The following is a 20,140-nucleotide window of genomic DNA, read 5'->3' as shown; positions in this document are numbered from 1 at the left end:
CTAGTGATGATTGGTGGGGCCTACAGAGTTGACTCGGTCAAAATCCGAATGAAGAAGGAGAAGGGAGCATAGGCTCTGGCGGCTGGCCCTAGGGCATGGGCTGCTGGCGACCCTCGGTCGTGGCCCTAATCGAGGAGGGGCAGAGTGGGCCCGGAGTGTGGGGGGCATTTTGGACTTAGCAGTTGCACGGGCTATGAGAATCCCGACAACAATTGTGGCCTTCGGTCGGACGAGCTATGGCGATGGGCTGCGAAGCACAACCATGGCATGGCGGCACGGTTAGGACTGTGCACGATTCGGCCAAGCGGAGAGCAGCAGCGCACAGGGAGGGAGAAAGGAGTGACAACGCTCACAGGGAGGGCGGGAGGACGGGGACGGGGACGATGATGATAGAGCTCCAGGGATGATGGGGAGGCTGCATCGGCGATGGGGAGGCTGCATCAGTGATGGGGATGACAACGAGGACGATGATGGGACTACAGGGACAACGACGTTGGGGAGACAGTGGGGCTCTGAGGACAGTGGCGTTGGGGAGGCAGTGAAATCGACAGGCGCGCAAGGGATTGAGAGGCTGCGGATAAGTGCTCATATATATATGGATCGAGTATCAGTGTCAACTATGGTATACGACCTGCACTGATATTAGCATGCTCGCACCTAGGACAATGAGCATGCGGGCAGCAGTGGTCACGATCGAACGGCGTGGCGCGTGCTCTGCTCGGTGGCTCAGCGCGCTGGTGTTGCGGCCGGGATGGCACAAAGGGGCGAAGATGGGAGGCAACGGTGCTCACCGTGAACGGATGTCGACGGCCGGAGGTAGTCTAGCATGGCAAGCCTCAAGCGAACGGTGCCTCAGCAACGGCAGCAGTGCGCACGACGTCGTAGGAGATGGCACAACTGCCAATGGCGGTGTAGAGGAGTTGCGGTCTCAAGATGGTGGCTCGCGGCTGGACAGCACAGCGGAGCGCGTACCAGCATAGCACAGTAGAGGGAGCCAGCTTGGGATGGCACACAGCGTACATGCAAGCTGTTGTTGTGTGCTTTGCGCTCGGTCATGGATGCTCGTGTGTGACCTCCGGGTCGACCTCTGATTTGGGCTCTCGGTTAACTCCTAACTCAAAACAATTCGGATTATCCAGGCTAGGCTAGATACTTCGGGTTTGGCTGGATTGTCCAGGTTTTACTCCCAGCGAGGGTGCTCGATTAAAATTAAAATGTATTACCCGGAGTGTCCAAGTGGACCCGGATACTCCAGATTCTAGCAGACTTAAAACTTGCAACAATTTTCCTTGGTTGATCCATCTTGCATGTAAAAGCATATCCCACCCAAACACGTAGGAGCACTAGTGCAAGTGTTCTAAAGTCAAATTTCATAATTGTGTAATTAATCTTAATCATGCATCATTAGTATCATAATTAATTTTGAGGTAAATTATTTTGGCGCACTAGAGCACTTCTTCCGGAGGGTCACTCGAAGGGTCCGAGCCCAGATACTCCGAACCAGTCCGAATACTCCGGATGACTGTTATTTTCTGGTTTTCATTTAGATCATTTAGTATCGTATTGATTCGTATATCTTGTACTTCTAGCATGTTGTTAAACATTGTGGCATGCATTATTGTACTTTATTCATACTCATGGTATTGCACACGTTATTCTTTTTAGAGAACGTTGAGCCGGTGATCTAGGAGAGCGAGGGAAACTTTGGGCAGCCACCTGAACTGCAAGGCAAGCATCTAACATATTGCACCCTATCAGTTGAATTGAATGAAGTTTAAATAATGATAAATTATGCTTATGTATAGGTTTGCATGTATAGGGAGTCGATGTAGGGAACAAATATGTAGAACCTATGTCGATTGCATTCTTCTACCTTGATGACTTGTTCATCCATATTCCTTGTAGCTTTGAGATGATGTTATGGCTAGGTACAATTTCGGTTTATATGCTTATCCATGCTTAGGTCTTTCGGTAGAAGTCGAATGACTGCATTTCCCGTTGTTCGTGAGCGTAGGATTTACTTTTGTCGTACAGATACATGGTTGAGGTTGTTATGGTTGGTTAAGTGGTGAGTATGAGACGAGATATAGGCGGTGTTAGAGGTGTCTTCTGCCCTCAAGGGAAGTCCGGGGGCAGTTCGGGAAGGGAACTCGGACACCGTAGGTCGCTTGCATTGTTTAAGGTCGTCCGTCGGTACAGTTGATTTTAGCACTTACCTTACTCACCACATGCCGATCTAATGGTAAGGAGGGCCAAATAGCTTCGCAGTTGTGGCTTTGTGGGGCCTGAACATCGATGGTGTGAGCGGACGAGCTTGTAAGTGATACTAGTTTGCTCCGTGAATAGTTCTAGTACTGCCGCGTCGAGCGATGCATGCTGCACACGGTTGGGGCTAGTTGAGAAAGGTTGACACGGGTACTTCCTTATGTGCACTTTAGCGGGTGGCACAAGTCATATGGTTCCCAGGTCATATGGGTCCAGGAGTATCCCCCTGCAGGATGTAAAAACAGTTCAAACTGTCGCGCTCTCGGTCATGAGCATGCTATGGTTTCATTTGTATCAGTTGTAAAGTTCTCGCTTGTGGATGATGGTTTAGATATGTGGGAGGTGATCGAGATGGCACTTGTTATATATTGATACTATTGTGGTTACAGTTTTATATGATTAGTTGGTAGTTGCAGAGTAATTTCATATATGTTGGTTAAGTTAGTTGCTCACACATATGTCTAGATTGCTTACCGCTTTAATTAACTTAACTGCATATTTATATTCTTATTAATAGCTCAATGTATAATCCTTTGAGTCGGGATATTATATACCCATGTTGTGTAAGTCATGCGAGTACCTTCATACTCAGGGTGCTGTCCTTAAGTTGATGCAGGTACTCCTGTTGCTGAGGAAGGGGACGGTGTTCGGCTACTTTCACTACTACAAAAATTATTTCTAGAGGCGGGTGGTAACTCGTTTTCATAGGCGTTTAGCGCACCCGTCTGTGATCGAAGGCTTGTAGAAATGAACGATTTCCACAGGCGCAAAAGAGATCGCCTGTAAAAATCTATTACCAAAGACGGTTCACTTAAGAAACCGCATGTGAAAATAGGTTTTCACATATGATTCCTTAAACGTACCGGCTATGGAAAATTTATTTCTACAAGCGATTCCTTAAGCGAATCACCTGTGATAATCGGTCTCCGAATCGATGAACTCGAAACCTCTTAGCGTGCACGAACCTTCCTCACCATTCCACCACAGAACTACTACTGATCTTATTAGCATATGTAATTTTTTTATATCTTCTATCCAAAATTTCAAATGATTATTTGGGTATCTACATGACTTCAAATGAAAAACTTTTCAACTACAAAGTTGTAGATCTCATCGAGAACTACAATTTTTATATAAAGTTTTTCCTCATCTGACTTTGTATGAAAAAGTTATAAATTTTTAAGATAAGCTGTTACCTATTTCGACAGACGGTTCACCTAATTAACCGCCTGTAAAAATAACCATCAATTATTACAGACATTTCACGTAAGGAAACGTCTGTAGAAATGGGTTACAACTTATTTTAAAAAATTATAAATTTTTCATATAAAGTCGGATGAGGATAAACTCTATATAAAAATTATAGCCCTCCACGAGATCTATAACTTTGTAGTTGATTTTTTTTATTTGAAGTTATTTAGATGTCTAAATAATCGTTGAAACTTAAAATAATTATTTAGACCTCTAAATGACTTTAAATAAAAAAAATGTTAACTATAAGGTTGTAGATCTCATTGGGGGCTACAATTTTTATATAGAGTTTTTCCTCATCCGACTTGATATGAAAAAGTTATGAATTTTTTAATGGATAGTCATTTCTAGAGGTGGTTCATATAAGAAACCGCTTGTAGAAATGACTATTTTCACAGGCTGTTCATATAAGGAACCGCCTGTGAAATTTATTTCCACAGGCAATTCGTAACCACAGGAGGTCATCGCTAACTGTTCAGACATTTTTTCAAATGAACCGTCTGTGAAAAGGTACCTTTGGTGTCTAAAAAATAGTTTTTTAAGTAATGTTTGTGCCTGCTGATCAGAGTGGCGGGCAGAAGTAGTGCATCCTACTCCGAAGCTCGAGCTTTCGGAGTGGAGCCTAAGGGCATGTGGCTCCACTCGTTTTTGTTGTCTAATTTATTCTTTCCGCTACGTAGATCTTTGGATAGTTAGGAGTTGAGGGGTTTGTCTCCTCCTAACTCGCTTTTGTTATAAATTGTTGGAATCAGTTGCATACTTAATGTTTTTAAATATAAATATTTATTATTTGCTCTTTATTAAACTATGTTGTAATATGCTATGTTGGAGGCATGTGTTTTGATTATTGGGTACAAAATACGTGTTGGGACTGTTGGAACAGGATTCTGGTTAATTGTCGAGGTTGGATTATGAATAATAATCCTCCTGATGATTAATTGGAATACCGTTTGGACGGTTTCTCACAATATTGGTATCAGAGTTTGATTTAATTAAGTAGCCTAAATATAATTAGAACATTATTTAGTAAGTGTGTCAAACCCACTAAGTAACTAACTAAAGTTTACACATATATTTTCTTGTCAATATGTATGAATTTGCTATATTATGCTCTTAAGTATAACGTATGTGGTTGTGATGCTTGATAGGTGAGATGTATTTGAGAAAGATACGTGTAGTTTAGAAGCGAGCATACTTTTATGTTTTATGGCTCATTTTGTATCATGCCTTTAGACATGCATTTTCATCAATATATAGTATACAGATTCAAGTAAGTGGGATCTAATATAATAAAATAGTATTAGTTGGAGTTTGATTTTTTACTTATGTTGAAAATTAACTTTCGCCTCTCTTTATTCTTATTATCACGATAGAATGAGAACCCATAACAGTTTGAGAGATCTTCTCAAAAGTTCTAATAAGAACAACTCTCCACCATCTTCACCACTAAGCATAGTAAAAGTGCTCATACGAATTAACCTAACATAGATTTGCCGATCACAGGAGCCACAGGATTGAACTCGCGTAGCATCGCGTCAATTGGATGCAACCACTCGCGATTCTCGTCTTGTGGCCACGAACGACGTTCGATGAATCATGCATGCAAAAAGCGTCAGGGCCGGATTGAACTTCACCATACATATATTCAACAGAGCTAGCAAGTATCTGTAGATAGCTAGCTGCATGTTCTGTGAAAGCTGAATGGCTGTTTTCTGAAGTGATGGAGCCTACCTTAGTCGTCAGAGCTTTTTGCTGTAGTTTAGCATGGAAGAGCTAGATGCTTTATTTCTGATCTTGGTGATCTTGCAGCATGTATTCCACGTGATGTTTCATTGTGACATTTGACAGTGTTCTAGCTGAGAGAATGGCTATTGTCACATTTGACAACGTGCACACATTGACTGCAGAGAGCAACAGAGACAACTAATCTGATTAGCGCGCATACGCCGCACCTATTTTTTAGTTTTTTAATGGAGCATGACAAAAGAAGATTAAAAAAATTAGGTTCACAAATTTTGTATATTTCAATATTTATTTATGAAATTATTAATGTTAAACATATTTAATTAATTATAAAGAAAACAATAGTACATTTATATATGCACATAGTTTTAACATGTAGATGAAAGTAATACTAACCTTAAAAAAAATTGTTTCATATTTTTTTGAGTTTTAGATATTTTTTTTGCATTTTAGATTTTTTTTCCAGCTAATTTATTAATATAACTAATATTTATTTTGACATTTTCTAGAATTTTTCAAAAAGAAAATTACACATACATGTATACATATATGTATATACATATACATGTATACATATATTTATATATACATACATATATACATATGTATACATGCATATATATCCAGGGCCCCTGCTACAGTAACAACAGTAGCAGGGGTATGGGAGGTTGAGAATTCTTCCACCGTTAGCATATTGATATTGATACGCCGCACCTATTTTTTATTTTTTTAATGGATCATGACAAAAGAAGATTAAAAAAATTAGGTTCACAAATTTTGTATATTTCAATATTTATTTATGAAATTATTAATGTTAAACACATTTAATTAATTATAGAGAAAACAATAGTACATTTATATATGCACATAGTTTTAACATGTAGGTGAAAGTAATACTAACCTTAAAAAAATTGTTTCATATTTTTTAAGTTTTAGATTTTTTTTTGCATTTTAGATTTTTTTCCAGCTAATTTATTAATATAACTAATATTTATTTTGACATTTTCTAGAATTTTTTAAAAAGAAAATTACACATACATGTATACGTATATGTATATACGTATACATGTATACATATATTTATATATACATACATATATACATATGTATACATGCATATATATTCAGGGCCCCTGCTACAGTAACAACAGTAGCAGGGGTATGGGAGGTTGAGAATTCTTCCACGTTTTTTTTTTTTTTAGCATAACGGGTAGCTTTTCATTGGTTTTTCCACCGTTAGTATATTGATATTGATGAAGTTAGGGTGGTGGGCTGAGTAAAATTCAGACCTGGTGTTTGGCCCATACATGTTCGACTTGGAGGCCCCCTATGGAGATATTGAAATAGGTTTTCACGACTAGTTGAATTAGGTTTCACAAACAGTATGTCTTTCATAAGGGTTTACGTAGGATTAAAGAAAGTTGAATAAGTCTTCATAGTTTTTTAATTGGATTTCACAAATTGTTGCATCAACCATTACAATTTTTTAATGCATATAAAGACAACGATACTGCAGTTGCGATGTGTGCATACCTAGGAAGCACAACACTTGAGTAATATTTTGTAGAATCATATCCTATTTGTAACCATAGTATAGAGTAAAATTTTTATTTAATGTCATTTAACTTTTATGCTTCATAGGTTCGTGCGTTGGACTTATATTTGAAAGTAGGAGGGGTTAATTGTAAGGAATGAAACAAAATAAACAAACAAAAGAGGAAAAAAAAAATATGTTTAGTGGGTCGGCTGGCGTGCTCAGCCCATTAACGCTGAGGTAGGAGGCTGCATCGACCTTACCTCTGGACCCTTTCAAACCCAAACTTAGGTACTTCTTTCAGTTCAAAATAATTGTTATTTTATATATCAATATGATTTTTAAAATATAATTTTAATTATTATTTTTTATTATATATTGATAAAATATAATAAAAGTATAATATTATGAAAGTACTTTTCAAGACAAATCTACTTATATCATTTTTAAGTATCCAAATTCAATACATAAAAAATAATTTATAGCTAAATTTTAAGCAGTTAACTGCAAGCAACCTAAAACAACATTTATTTTAGATTAGAGGGAGTACTATATGTACAACTTATTCGTAAAAGTATTTTATGTAACACCCCGGGGATCACCACATGCTTAGAGTGCCACTGAAACAATCTACAAGACCGCCGAAATTAATTAAAAATTTTTGGAGCACCTCCCTTATATCTAGAGGTATAACTGACTAAATCAACATATATTATACATATACATATATACATACATACATACATACATACATACATACATACATACATATATATATATACACATATATATATATATACACACATATATATATATATATATATATATATATATATATATATATATATCATCACACTAACATAAATAAACATCGTAGCAAAACGAGGAACAAGCATCGATGATACATCCATGTCATAATGAGACAAACGTACCACACAACTAGTAGACATCAAACTGATATTTCAACCAAAAAGACAAAAAAGTGGAGGTGATTTGTGCAAATGACGTGTTGCTACCCTTCCCACATGCTCGACGTTACCTCAAGATGCACCAGAAAATATAGCAAGAATAAGATTAAAAAATTTCAGCAAGTGAATTGCTTTAACAAGCTATTTAGCTATAGTTCATTAAACATTTATCTTTAACAAAGATAAAAAAAAAACTAAACAAGTTAACAATAACTAAAAAATATAATTAATTCTGTCAAAATAACAACAACCACATACTATCATCTGCTAGTTATGATTCAACATATTAGTTCCATCCAAAACGGTATTAAAAACTTCTTTCCAATATGAGAATAACGTCGAAGCAATTAAAGTATAGCCATCCATATGAATGCATATGTATGCATATGACATGTTCTTCCTCACCCTCACGCTTCCACGGGCAATGTAAGGTTATGCGTCGTACCTCTCCACGGGCAAAGTACGGCGATGTACCAGTACGGTAGTGGCTATAAGATGATGGCAAAACTTCCAATGTAATATGCCATGCTTATGTTATGCTTCATAAATAACCAACAACATAACTTTTAAGATATACATAATACTTCAAAAATTACATAATATGATAAAGAACAACTGCAAAGTGATGTATCTCGCTTTTTGTACTTCATAACTTAAGTAAACTTCAGAAAAGTAAATATTAAAACAACAAGCTCGTGCATAATTAGAAGACATAACTTCCAACATAAACATACACTTCATGCTTCACATGCGAGAAATATGAACAAGTACAAGAAAAAAGATATATATCATTTTCTTTACCTCATAATCCAGGAAAAATCTCTAATCTTTAGAAATCAGAAAGTAAGTAACACACTCATATTTAATTTAATAAATTATTACTTTATTAGTATGTGCGACAATTAGAAGATACAAGTAACCAAATAATAAGGTAAAGTGTAGCTATCTGCTACATTCACTTGTCTTCACAAACGACGAAGGCGGAAACTAGCTTCGTCTCAAAATGACACCACCTGAAAAGATACATAAATTAACATCAAAACACCGCAACAACAAAAGCAAAAGGAGACATGCTCCTATGCCTAAAAACCCCACAAACAAGGCGATATCGAAAATAACAGAGAAGAATCTACCGATAGACTAGCATGGCAATGGGCGGATTCCTCCTTTAGATAGGTTGAAGACCAAAGAACAAGACAACGACGCACAAACTAACCCTTGCCAGATAAAACACCATTTTAACAGAAACTCCTAAATCTCTTAACCAAAAAGACCAAGACCAACACTGACAGAAACCTATCAACGAGCCTACAACTTTCCTTTTAACCATAAGATCAAATTCGACACCGATTAAGCCTCAACTTCCAAATTAAATCATTCATGCAACAGATCGACTAAAACACTAATCCGGCAATGGAATCGAACGCTCCCAGCTATCCACAAGTATCTAAGGACTAATTAGAAGTCACCTTTGCGATAAAGAAGTTGAGTCAATGACGAATTTAGTGATTCCTGCGAAAACCACTCCTCTTTCTTCCTCCTCCTTTCTTTCTTTCTTTCTTCTTTTCCTTCTTCTTGCCTTCGGCCGACCCCTCCACTACACGCCCCCTCCCCGACAGAAGGCCTCCATTGGCGACGTGCCGGTGATGGCCAGGCGGCAACCAGGGTTGCGGGCTAGGGTTGGGTGGAGGCGGCAGGCGGATGGGTTATCCTCTCTTTTTTTTTTCTTTCTTTATCCAATGGTCTAGATTTATTGGGATCGCTACGGCTTCATCGAGTGTCGAAATGGGACATTAGATAGCAAAACGGAATCATCTCGACGAGATCTACGTATCTGCGGTCTCTGATTGTCTATCTGAGCAACAGATCAAAAAGTCAAACTTTACCCTAATGCACGGCCCTCAGTCAACATATGAGTCATTTGGATCATGGCTCACTCAAAGGACTCGAGAGTGATGAAAAAAAAATATAATTAATAATTTAGAATATTATTAGAAATATAGTATATTCTAAGGATGAAATATTCATTGTGCGAGTGCCAATTTCCATGAAAAGGGTTTTCTAAAAGCCACCATGCTACGTATGAAACTAACTTGTTCTCCAAGGGCGAGATCTATATGTACTTGAAAATGATGTCCAAATAAGGAATTAAGTGCCCTAGATATCTTGGGAGATATAAATCAAGTCTATTACGGTTAGGATTCCGAGTAGGACACACACAACCCCTCTTTCTCTGTTACCACAGAATGGATTATCACAAATGAATTTTAAGATCTATCATAAATGATTTTTAAACCCGTATGTAACAAGCTCGATATCGCATATATTTTTACAAAGATGGAATCTATATCCCATCCGCGACCACGTGACGAACCAGTCAAACCACCACATCTATAAGGGAGCTTACGGGCTACTGTCGGTGTATAGAATAGGGGTTCCCTATTCTGAGAACCCACACCAGCCAATATTAGTTGGCAAAAAATTCTTTTCCGGACCAGGATCCTATCACGCGATTAGTCTGCATCTTCATGATCAGGATCCTTACCACATAAGGGATTCTCGCGACCAGCAAAGTGTTTTTCTTCCCTAGATACTCCTCCCTAGCGGACAAGTCATGGCCGGCACAATGGTGTCATGCTCCGTCCTATAGCATTAAATGTTATGGAATATGCTCGCAGGTGTGTCAGACTGCTTCACAGGCGCGCATGCGAGACTGGGGATGGGATAAGGCGCTTCGGCTGATCAGGATGACGCAGGCATGGATGTATCCAATGGATAGGATGAGCTCAACTGCTTCATTAGAACAAAAAGAGCATGTGCGCCACGTATTTTAAATAGCCTAGGGGTGAGAGGTTTAGCTAAGGTAGGGGTTAACATAAAAGAGCACACTCGTAAGGTCTCTTTCTCTGGTATATAGTGAGAGGAGGATCCGGTTCATAAGAGAAGGGATGGATAACCAATTCAAAAACATTGATAATAAAATACATATGACATAAGATTATTATGCTTCGGGACGCATCAAGGTAGATGACCTCTGTGTTCTTTATTTCATCACAAACACACATACACCGTAAATATTGTTGACGTACCCATCGATCGGTATACCAGAATAATTGTCATGAATTAACCCCTCAATAGTTTTTTATTATTTATCTTTTATATTTTTTCAAATTACTATATATTAGATTAATTATGTGTATATGACACGTGTGCAATCGTAGTTTATAGTTGACGTGCCTATGTGCAAGACTACCTCCCAAAAATATTCCGCGGACCTCCTCCCACCGATCCCGGCGTCCTCTTCTCTTCTCTTTCCCGCATCCTCCGCCGCCTCGTCACGGGCGTTCGCGGTCTCGCCCCAGGCAACCCAATGGCCGCCGCCGTCCCCAATGGCTACGCCGCCGCCGCCGCGGGCGACGGCGTGCCCCCGCTGCGGCCTTCGTCGTCGTCGCTGGTGTTCCTTGGCACGGGGTGCTCGAGCGCCGTGCCGAACGCGCGGTGCCTGATCCAACCCACTGACCCGCCCTGCCCCGTCTGCTCCCAGTCCCTCTCCGTCCCGCCCGAGCTAAACCCTAACTACAGGTGCGCCTCGCTCTCCTCCCCCTCTCCCCAGACGCCGCGCCGGTTGAGATGTTACCGTCGCGCTGCGGCGTGAGCGTTTGCGCTTTTCATGAGGTCGGTGCGGATCTGAGATGAGCCTGAGAGATCGGGGGATTTGGCTTTAGTTCGTACGTTAACTTGCGTTACGAATCATGCCTGCTTCGTGCGATTAGGAATTGTTGTGATCTGGAACGAATGGACAATTGCTTTGGCTGCTAATTTGGCGCGGGATTGAGTTTTGCCCGCTGCTTTTGTTTGAGAGATGCCGCTGATATAGATAGCTAATAGTTTTGTTGTGTGCGTCAGAATTAGGACTACGAACTAGTTTTGGAGACCAAATTCTATCATTCTGCCTGCTGCGGCAGTTAGTTGTATGGTTGGTGCATCTTCATATGTCATAATTTCGTATTCCACGTGCATTTGAGCAATATGTGGACTGTAGCAGTAGTTGGAATATTGTGGTAGTGAGAAAGTTGGGATGTATCGAATTCGAGGATCAATTAATCTTGCTGGTCAGAGGCGACCTCCATAAGGGTGAATTCAAATGAAATGGACTCGCAGGTTTTGGACAGTTTCATGTACATGATACTTAGTCAAACTTTCCATTTTGACCTGTTAAAACATGGGTGAACTTTGCAATTTCTGTTTCTGCATGGGATAGCCCCACAGCAGAGATTACAGTGCATTTTCTTGATGTTTTGTCTAATAAAATCAGCTATTGATTGCCTATAAATAACTGCAAGTTTTAGATGCAAATGCAATTGCGTAATGCCACGGAAGTAGGATAAGTGACCAATCTATCTGTTCTGGGATATCTTAAAACCAAATTGTAAACAAAGTTAACTGGATATAAGATATGATATGATATATGTTTTACAAATCAAATTTAGTTTCAATTATTTTCAGATTATAAAGCAAACTCAAAAGGGTTGAGTTATGTGCATGCTCATACTATTGGTCAATCTCTTCTTTAGGACGAAATCAATTCCCTTGTGTGACTTTGTAGGATCATATTGTAGTTATTTATGTTCATTTGAAGCCAAGTGAATCTGATTTTTTTCGAAGATTTTGGAATATTGATGCGCATGAACAAGGTTTATAGCTACATTCATGCTTCTCTGTGCATTTCTGAGGGCTAGGCTTATTCTTGGTTTCTTACAGGTGCAACACATCTCTTTTGATTGACTATTGCCAAGATGAAGGTGCACACAAATATATTATAATTGATGTTGGGAAGACATTCCGAGAACAAGTTCTGCGATGGTTTGTTCGCCACAAAATCCCTTGTGTTGATTCCGTGAGTCCTTGCTTATACTCTTGTTTGCTTCAGTTTCTCTAATGGTTCACTAAACGACCAAAATGCCAACTAAGGGTTCACTACGAATGTAAAAGAAAACTCAGTGTTTTGCATACTTATGGTACACTAACACCTTTTCTTTATTCATAACAGATTATTCTGACTCATGAGCATGCAGATGCAATCTTAGGTCTTGATGATATCCGGGTCGTACAGCCATCTAGTCCCACAAATGATATTGATCCAACCCCAATTTACCTCACTCAATTTGCTATGGACAGGTAATTGTGTATGTAATGACTTTGTTAGGCACTGGTAGCGGTCTGTTCAAACTTGTAAGGGAATTCAGTCAAACTTGCATGCCATGTACTCTATTTGTATGGTGGAAAGTGCATTTAGCTTACTGCCTCTCACAACATACATTAAGGAGCCCACTTTATCTGCACAGAATTTACCAGTTTAACACATTTCATTTGAATTAAGTCAATGAAGGAGAACAAGTATCTTTAAATAAACATCTATACTGCTGAGAAATACGACCATGTTGGTGGTTGATTAACTCGTGAATTCTTTGTTCTTGGGCTGCCATCGTGCTATGTCTGGTTTTTTATGTTGGTCTCCTGTACATTCTTATAAAACATTTTCTAGCCTTTCTAGAAGTTTGAACTATATTGGCATCTAAGGACCTAACTTTGAAAAGGAACTAGCATAACTGGACAAAGAAATCTTTTCCCAATATGGAGATAAAATTTCATCTCGTACTTGGCTCGAGATTCACAGAGCATCCGTGTATGCCAATTCATTTTTTTTTCGTTATATTACTGTGTAATATGTATCGTAGTCACTTGGTAGGGCAATAAGTGGATTTGTAATATCAAGCTCATAATGTTCAATCTGAAACAGCATCTCTAAAAAGTTCCCTTACTTGATCAAAAAGAAACTAAAGGAAGGGGAGGAGGTCCGGCGAGTTGCTCAACTTGACTGGAGAATAATCGAGACTGATATTCAGAAACCATTTACAACTTCAGGGCTAGAGTTTGTTCCGTTGCCGGTATAAGTAGTATGCATTTTCCTATCAACTGCATTTCGTTTTGCTATCCTTTTTCTCTTAATTTGTATTCATATCAGGTGATCCATGGTGAAGATTACATTTGCTTGGGTTTCCTTTTTGGAAGAAAATCTAAAGTTGCTTATATTTCGGATGTTTCAAGGTTTCCTCCAAGCACAGAATATGGTAAAACTTTGTCTCCTAATGCTGCTCTATCAGTTGTGTTTTATAATTATTCCTGTGCTGCCATAGTGCATATGCTTGCTTTCTGGAATAAAGTCTCCCACTTTTTTTTTCCGACCCAAGGAAATGAAGTTTCCCATTACAGGAGAACATAGTGTTGTGACTTGATCTAGATCTTGGTTAAAATGAATTCCTGACCTTGCGGTACCATTCGTTAATATCTCTGCTTGGTAGTCGCCATAATACATAGGGTTCTCCTGCAGCAGATATTACAGTCCAATGTAATATAATTACGATAATATAATATTAATTTATTGATCTGTAAACTTATCCATAGATACAGCATAAATTTATTTTCAGAGCTTGCTTTGCCCATCCTTCCTTACCTTGCCCTGAGGGATGCATGCATGGGCTTGCAGATGTCTTGACTGCTTTGAGAATAGCTGCAGATCTTGTAGATTCATTTCCTGTCCTCTCTTGCTTGACCGTCACCCAGGAATCTCATTGCTGTGTGTACATACACTTACCTTTCAGCAATTTCGAAGTCTGGAGAGGGCCAACTGGATTTGCTCATCTTGGATTGCCTATACAGGGTTAGTTTCTTCAGTTCCTTCTGTTGTTAATACATGTGTTTTTCCCTTCCAGCTGCTCATTTCGTTTTTGTTTCTGGATAACATTTTAGCATTCCCGACTTTGTTTACCATTTCCTTCAGCTTATCTGCTTTACTTGTTATACCATGCCTTTTATTGATCCACAGCTTAGTACAGAGTACAGAATAAGCAAAGGTCAAACACATTTCTGGATGCTGCTGAGGGGAACTTGTGAAAGATGTGGGGGGGGGGGGGGGACCATTCCTTGGTCGAACATATCCTGAACAAATAGATTACATTCAACATATTTGGAGACCTGACTTTCTTAGAAGTAAAAGATATATCTGGACAGATACTGTGTTCTTTTGTTTTAAGTGACAAATACATGATCAATAAGATCACAGATAATGCTAATTTTAGTTAGTTATGGAAGTAGTTATTTACTTTAAGCTTAACGAGCTGTAGTTGCTGAGACCAGAATTTGGATTAGTACATACACAGTTGATTTATCTTGCAAGTCATGGCAACGTTATTGCTATTGTTTAAGCTCATTTGATTATTAATTAATGAACAATGTTATGTTGCACCATTGTTTCTACGAATATGCTTCAGCTCTGACATTCTCTTTGTAAACAGACAGGTTCTCACAATGTGCACCTTTGTTGGGACCAGGTTGGTTTTCTTTTGCACAGTTTAAGCTTATTGTTTCCCTTTTCTTTTCATATTCCGTGTGTCTGATCTATGCTAATACTATGATGATATACAGTCATTAGATGCTATTAAGAGGATTTGCCCCAAAAGAGCATTGCTCATTGGCTTGACTCATGAGATGGACCATCACAAGGACAACCAAACATTGGAAGAATGGTCCAGAAGGTAGGCCTTCCGCCTAGATAGTTTAGATGAGTGCACACACATGCTCATGTACCAAATAAGTTGACATGAACAACGCACTTGTATATGGAAGAAATATTGTCACTCTTCTTTTAACAAGAAAGCAATACTACCGTAGAACTTCCACCATTGATTTTGCTTCACTGTAAGATCCTAAAAGGCACGCAAACTCATATACTGTAATTTGGGAATGCAGGGAGGGGATAGATGTGCAGTTAGCTCGTGATGGTTTACGTGTCTACATTGATCTGTAACCGTGAAAGGTACGAGCCTCTGCCTTTATTCGACTACAAGGATCAATCATACAGCTTAGTTAATTTAGTTTCTTACCATCTTCCACTTTGGCTAACCCTTTTCTTTCCGGCTTATCGTGCATGTGTTATTATGTGGTTCAACTTTGCTCTCACACTCTACTCCGTTGTACATCAGGGCCATTGCATATTCAGTGACCTGCACCAGGTTCCCTGTTGCTTAACATTCAGTCCCCCTTGAGAAGAAAGTACAAACTGACTAAAAAGTCAAAATTTCTGTGGTGCACCAATCTTGGTGCAAAACCAGTAGATATAGTAGAATCCTAGTCTACATTTCTACAGTATATACATGATTTCGAATAAAAAAAAGGGTCAAGTGGAAGGTACACTAGACTAGCTGCGTCTTAATGTCTTAATCCAACGGGTAGCCACTAGCCAGTATTGCTTTTCGAGAGAAACATGGCTTGAATAGCATGCAGGTACTGCAAGCATTTTGAAGCAGCTCTGTCAAAGAATATCGTAGCCTTTAGTGGATGGACTTCGTGGTGGCAGGGTCGCACATTCTCGGAAAACCCTGCTTGTAAATAGCGCATCAAAGACCGGAGAAAGAAGATGGTTTTAGTGATTTCGCTTGGAAATGGAGATGATTTTTTTTGACGGTAAATGGATGATTTTTAATGTGTTTTTTTTGGTAGCAAACGGTTTTCGCCAACAAATAGCTATGATCTTGCAGCGGTCGTGAGTTAAATATCGATTTCATAATGTGCCATTGTAAATGCAACACACTTGTAGCGTCATGTCGCTAGTTCTCTCTTGAAGCTTTCGGCGTCTCGAGGCATCCGCCGCCTGGAGCTTCAAAAATCGCATCTAAGTTTTGACATGGCAGACAGGTGCAAAATGTGGAAATTTTGCTTCACGCCTTGCATCAACCCCAGCGAAGTAGGCTTGACACACGGATCCGTTTCTCCTGGACAGGACTGCGCTGTGTATTTTTCCATGCGCTGTTAGCGTCCTACGCTGATCCTATCCCACGGATGGGCAAATTCGTCGAGTAAGGTCGTGGTCAGGTTGTGCCGGAGGTCACGAATCTAATTCTTGTCTTACAGTGCATTTGCCACTGTCCTATTCTTGCTTGTAGTTTCTAAATCAGTGAAACGTACAACGAGTTTGCAATTGCACATTTCAAGCATTGTGCTAATGTAACTAAAACTTACGGAAACTTCCGAACAATACCTATATCTTGATGAGGATCTACAGTCCCAACAGCTTCAGCATCAACATGCCCCTTCGATTGCAAGCGGTGGCCTCGCCGCTCGGGCGAAGAACTCTGATCGGCCATCTGCATCGGTGTGAAAATGTAAGGGCCCGTTTGGCAGAGCTCCAGATTCAGCTTCTGAGCTGAATCTGGAGGAGCTCTGCCAAACGGCAGAATTTGGCTTTAGCTCCCTGAGTGAATCACTTCTCCTGATTCACTGAAATGAATTAGAAGCTGAGGAGCTGAAAAAAGTAGCTTCTCCTGAGGAGCTGACCACGCTGATTCTTCTGATTCATAGAGTTTATTCTAGAGAATCATTAATAATCACTTTCAGCCACAGAATCACTTCCCCAGAGAATCAATTTCTTTAGAGAATTTGAATCAGGAGAAGCTCTGCCAAACAGGCCCTAAATGTCCGATTTCTTCGAACAAGAACGGAATCCCCAATCTTAAAACTAAAGCATAAACTCAAAATTGTGACAAACGTCTCAAAAATCTCTGGCTGCAAAACGATTCGGAGACCGAATCACGTGGAATTAAATTACATGTTAGCTTAAAACGTATGCCACGGCACGAAAAATGGGAGTAAGGTTGAAGACGAAATCCATGGAGGTCAGGTCAGGATGATGCTACCTAGGTATTCATGTTGAAGCGTGAACTGTGAAGACGCAGCAGACGAGAGGAGGAACAAGCGTCACATTGTCCGGATGTCCTTAGGGCTGATTGGCTATCCAGGAATTTCATTAAATAATATGTATAATCTCACAGAGAAATATATTTTGTTATTTATGTGTATGGTTATGAAAATAAATATACACTTGCAGCTTGACTCAGTGGATATATGCTTATGTATCCGCTCATATAGACGAATCATGTTATAAAATCATCTTTATACGAATCACCAATTACAATCTTAACTTTCGTATCCACTCATACGGTATCATATTCGGTCAACTAAAAAAACTTAGCTCAGTCTATGTAAATAGATATAAATAATTAAATATTTTTTTTAATAAATATAACTTCCCTCAATTAACTTAACCTAATATAAGGTTCATCGTGCAAGACCTATGCTAGCTTCCACAAACTGGGCCATAACCGTCCGGGCCCACCGACTGGTCGCCCGGACCGACCGCCGCCGCACACGAGGCCAGCGGCCGTGTGTCGAGAGGGACGCCACGGCGCAGCGCATCCATCCGCCGCTCATCCGATCCCCCACCCGTGCCGTGATCCCTCCTCTGTCCTCTCACTCGCTCGTCGCTTCCACCCATCCTTCCACCCGCTCGCTGTTCCCCTCCTCGGCGCGGCGGCGGTGTCGGCAATGACGATGGCCTCCACCTACGCGCCGAGCGGCGCCGAGGCCCTCGCGCCGGGCCGGGCCAGGTTCCGCGGCCCCGCGGGGCTCGGCTTCCTCGGCCTCGGCCCCAGCCCCTCCAAGGTCGGCCTCCGCCCCCGCCCCCTCGCCCTCGCCAAGCGGAGCAGCCTCGCCCCCGCTTCGGGAGGCGCCAGGCTCAGGTGCGCGGCCTCGTCGTCCTCCGCGGCGGCGCGTCCCATCTCGGCGCCGCGGTTCATCCAGCACAAGAAGGAGGCCTTCTGGTTCTACCGCTTCCTCTCCATCGTCTACGACCACGTCATCAACCCGGGCCACTGGACCGAGGACATGCGCGACGACGCGCTGCAGCCCGCCGACCTCTACAGCCGCCACCTCAAGGTCGTCGACGTCGGCGGCGGGACGGGGTTCACCACGCTCGGCATCGTCAAGCACGTCGATCCGCAGAACGTCACGCTGCTCGACCAGTCCCCGCACCAGCTCGAGAAGGCCAAGCAGAAGGAGGCGCTCAAGGGGGTCACCATCATGGAGGGCGACGCAGAGGACCTGCCCTTCACCACGGACACATTCGATCGCTACGTCTCTGCCGGCAGGTGACTGCTCTGTTCAATTTACTTCAGTAGTTCATAGTGTCGATCGATATCATCTTCTAGTACACACTGTGAATTTGTTGCAAACAAGTGGTGCTGTGGTGATTGCTCGTTCCGCTAGTAACTAGTCATGCAGAGAATAGTATTTCTTATGCTGATTTTTCCTGTATGTGTCTGTCATTATACCTTGCAGCATCGAGTATTGGCCTGACCCACAGAGAGGAATCAAGGAAGCCTACAGGGTCTTGAGGTTTGGCGGAGTAGCTTGTGTGATTGGCCCTGTGTACCCGTCCTTCTGGCTGTCCCGCTTTTTCGCTGATATGTGGATGCTCTTCCCCAAGGAAGAAGAGTATATAGAGTGGTTCAAAAAGGCTGGGTTCAAGGATGTCAAGATCAAAAGAATTGGACCAAAGTGGTATCGTGGTGTCCGAAGGCATGGCCTGATCATGGGATGCTCTGTCACGGGTGTGAAGAGAGAACGTGGAGACTCCCCTTTGCAGGTACCTTTCTTTTCATTTTGCTGATGGACAGTGTAGCTACCAGATTCACATTTACAGGTCTCAATGCATTTTTGGCATATCTCATTCAGACTTTAGATTGTTCATTTCCTGCAGTAGATATCGAGGGGCTTTCGGTATAATTTTCCCATTTTATTTTTGATGCAGCTTGGTCCAAAGGCTGAGGATGTCAGCAAGCCGGTGAATCCGATCACCTTCCTCTTTCGTTTCCTCGTAGGAACGATATGTGCTGCATACTATGTTCTGGTGCCTATTTACATGTGGATAAAGGACCAAATTGTGCCCAAAGGCATGCCAATCTGAGTGAAGGGGACTAAACTGCAAGGAAAGGGAGGATAGCCAATATCTGAATTAGTCTTCTCTATATTAGGCGCTTCTGTCTGTTTTGTATTTACCTTTTATTTTCCTGCTGTAATGTACTCCTTTTTACTGTTGTTTCTGTTTGTGTGAAGCAATAATATTAAGACCTGGATTAGTCTCAACAGTTTCTTGAGCATGAAGTGGAACCTCTGTATCAGGTTATTGATTTTAAATTATACGAATGTATAATTTAGTTGGTTCCTACCCCTGCAAAATTTCTTCTTTATTATTATGGTAAGTGGTATGAAGCGGTGATATCTGATAGCTCTGCAAAAAGAGCATTTCTTATTGGGATGGTATCTGAGTTGGATTACTCTTTTTTGTTTTGCATATACTTGATGATTTTAAAGTTTTATTGCATGGCATATATGGATGTAAAACTAACTGCTCTAACAATTCAAACCAATATTCGTCATTTTACTAAGGCATTGCATTTATTAACAGATTTGGTTATGTAACATC

The 20,140-nt window shown here is 40.7% G+C and overlaps 2 protein-coding genes across 2 annotated transcripts; both read left to right on the top strand.

Annotated features, from left to right (window-relative positions):
- The first annotated feature begins 11,006 nt into the window (after window positions 1-11,006).
- LOC133906652 (putative hydrolase C777.06c) lies at window positions 11,007-16,369 on the top strand. The gene is made up of 10 exons (XM_062348615.1): window positions 11,007-11,343; window positions 12,523-12,658; window positions 12,812-12,939; window positions 13,562-13,709; window positions 13,787-13,892; window positions 14,424-14,482; window positions 15,117-15,152; window positions 15,247-15,356; window positions 15,571-15,637; window positions 15,804-16,369. The coding sequence occupies exons 1-9, from the start codon at window positions 11,132-11,134 to the stop codon at window positions 15,626-15,628; spliced, it is 993 nt and encodes a 330-aa protein (XP_062204599.1). The 5' UTR covers window positions 11,007-11,131; the 3' UTR covers window positions 15,629-15,637; window positions 15,804-16,369.
- Window positions 16,370-17,983: 1,614 nt separating this feature from the next.
- LOC133906650 (2-methyl-6-phytyl-1,4-hydroquinone methyltransferase 2, chloroplastic-like) lies at window positions 17,984-19,882 on the top strand. The gene is made up of 3 exons (XM_062348613.1): window positions 17,984-18,803; window positions 18,994-19,300; window positions 19,466-19,882. The coding sequence occupies exons 1-3, from the start codon at window positions 18,202-18,204 to the stop codon at window positions 19,619-19,621; spliced, it is 1,065 nt and encodes a 354-aa protein (XP_062204597.1). The 5' UTR covers window positions 17,984-18,201; the 3' UTR covers window positions 19,622-19,882.
- The last annotated feature ends 258 nt before the right edge of the window (window positions 19,883-20,140 follow it).

The sequence above is a fragment of the Phragmites australis genome, chromosome 23, assembly GCF_958298935.1.
Source record: "Phragmites australis chromosome 23, lpPhrAust1.1, whole genome shotgun sequence".
NCBI lineage: Eukaryota > Viridiplantae > Streptophyta > Magnoliopsida > Poales > Poaceae > Phragmites > Phragmites australis.
This window is presented reverse-complemented; position numbering and strand designations above follow the sequence as displayed.

What these genes read in the sequence shown, in the direction of transcription:
- LOC133906652 (XM_062348615.1), top strand. Translation starts at nt 11,132, where the DNA reads ATGGCCGCCGCCGTCCCCAATGGCTACGCCGCCGCCGCCGCGGGCGAC. An exon ending in TAGAGTTTGTTCCGTTGCCG is followed by an intron (nt 13,710 to 13,786) that starts GTATAAGTAGTA and finishes TATTCATATCAG; the next exon opens with GTGATCCATGGTGAAGATTA. An exon ending in TTGGAAGAATGGTCCAGAAG is followed by an intron (nt 15,357 to 15,570) that starts GTAGGCCTTCCG and finishes TTGGGAATGCAG; the next exon opens with GGAGGGGATAGATGTGCAGT.
- LOC133906650 (XM_062348613.1), top strand. Translation starts at nt 18,202, where the DNA reads ATGACGATGGCCTCCACCTACGCGCCGAGCGGCGCCGAGGCCCTCGCG. An exon ending in CGCTACGTCTCTGCCGGCAG is followed by an intron (nt 18,804 to 18,993) that starts GTGACTGCTCTG and finishes TATACCTTGCAG; the next exon opens with CATCGAGTATTGGCCTGACC. An exon ending in GTGGAGACTCCCCTTTGCAG is followed by an intron (nt 19,301 to 19,465) that starts GTACCTTTCTTT and finishes TTTTTGATGCAG; the next exon opens with CTTGGTCCAAAGGCTGAGGA.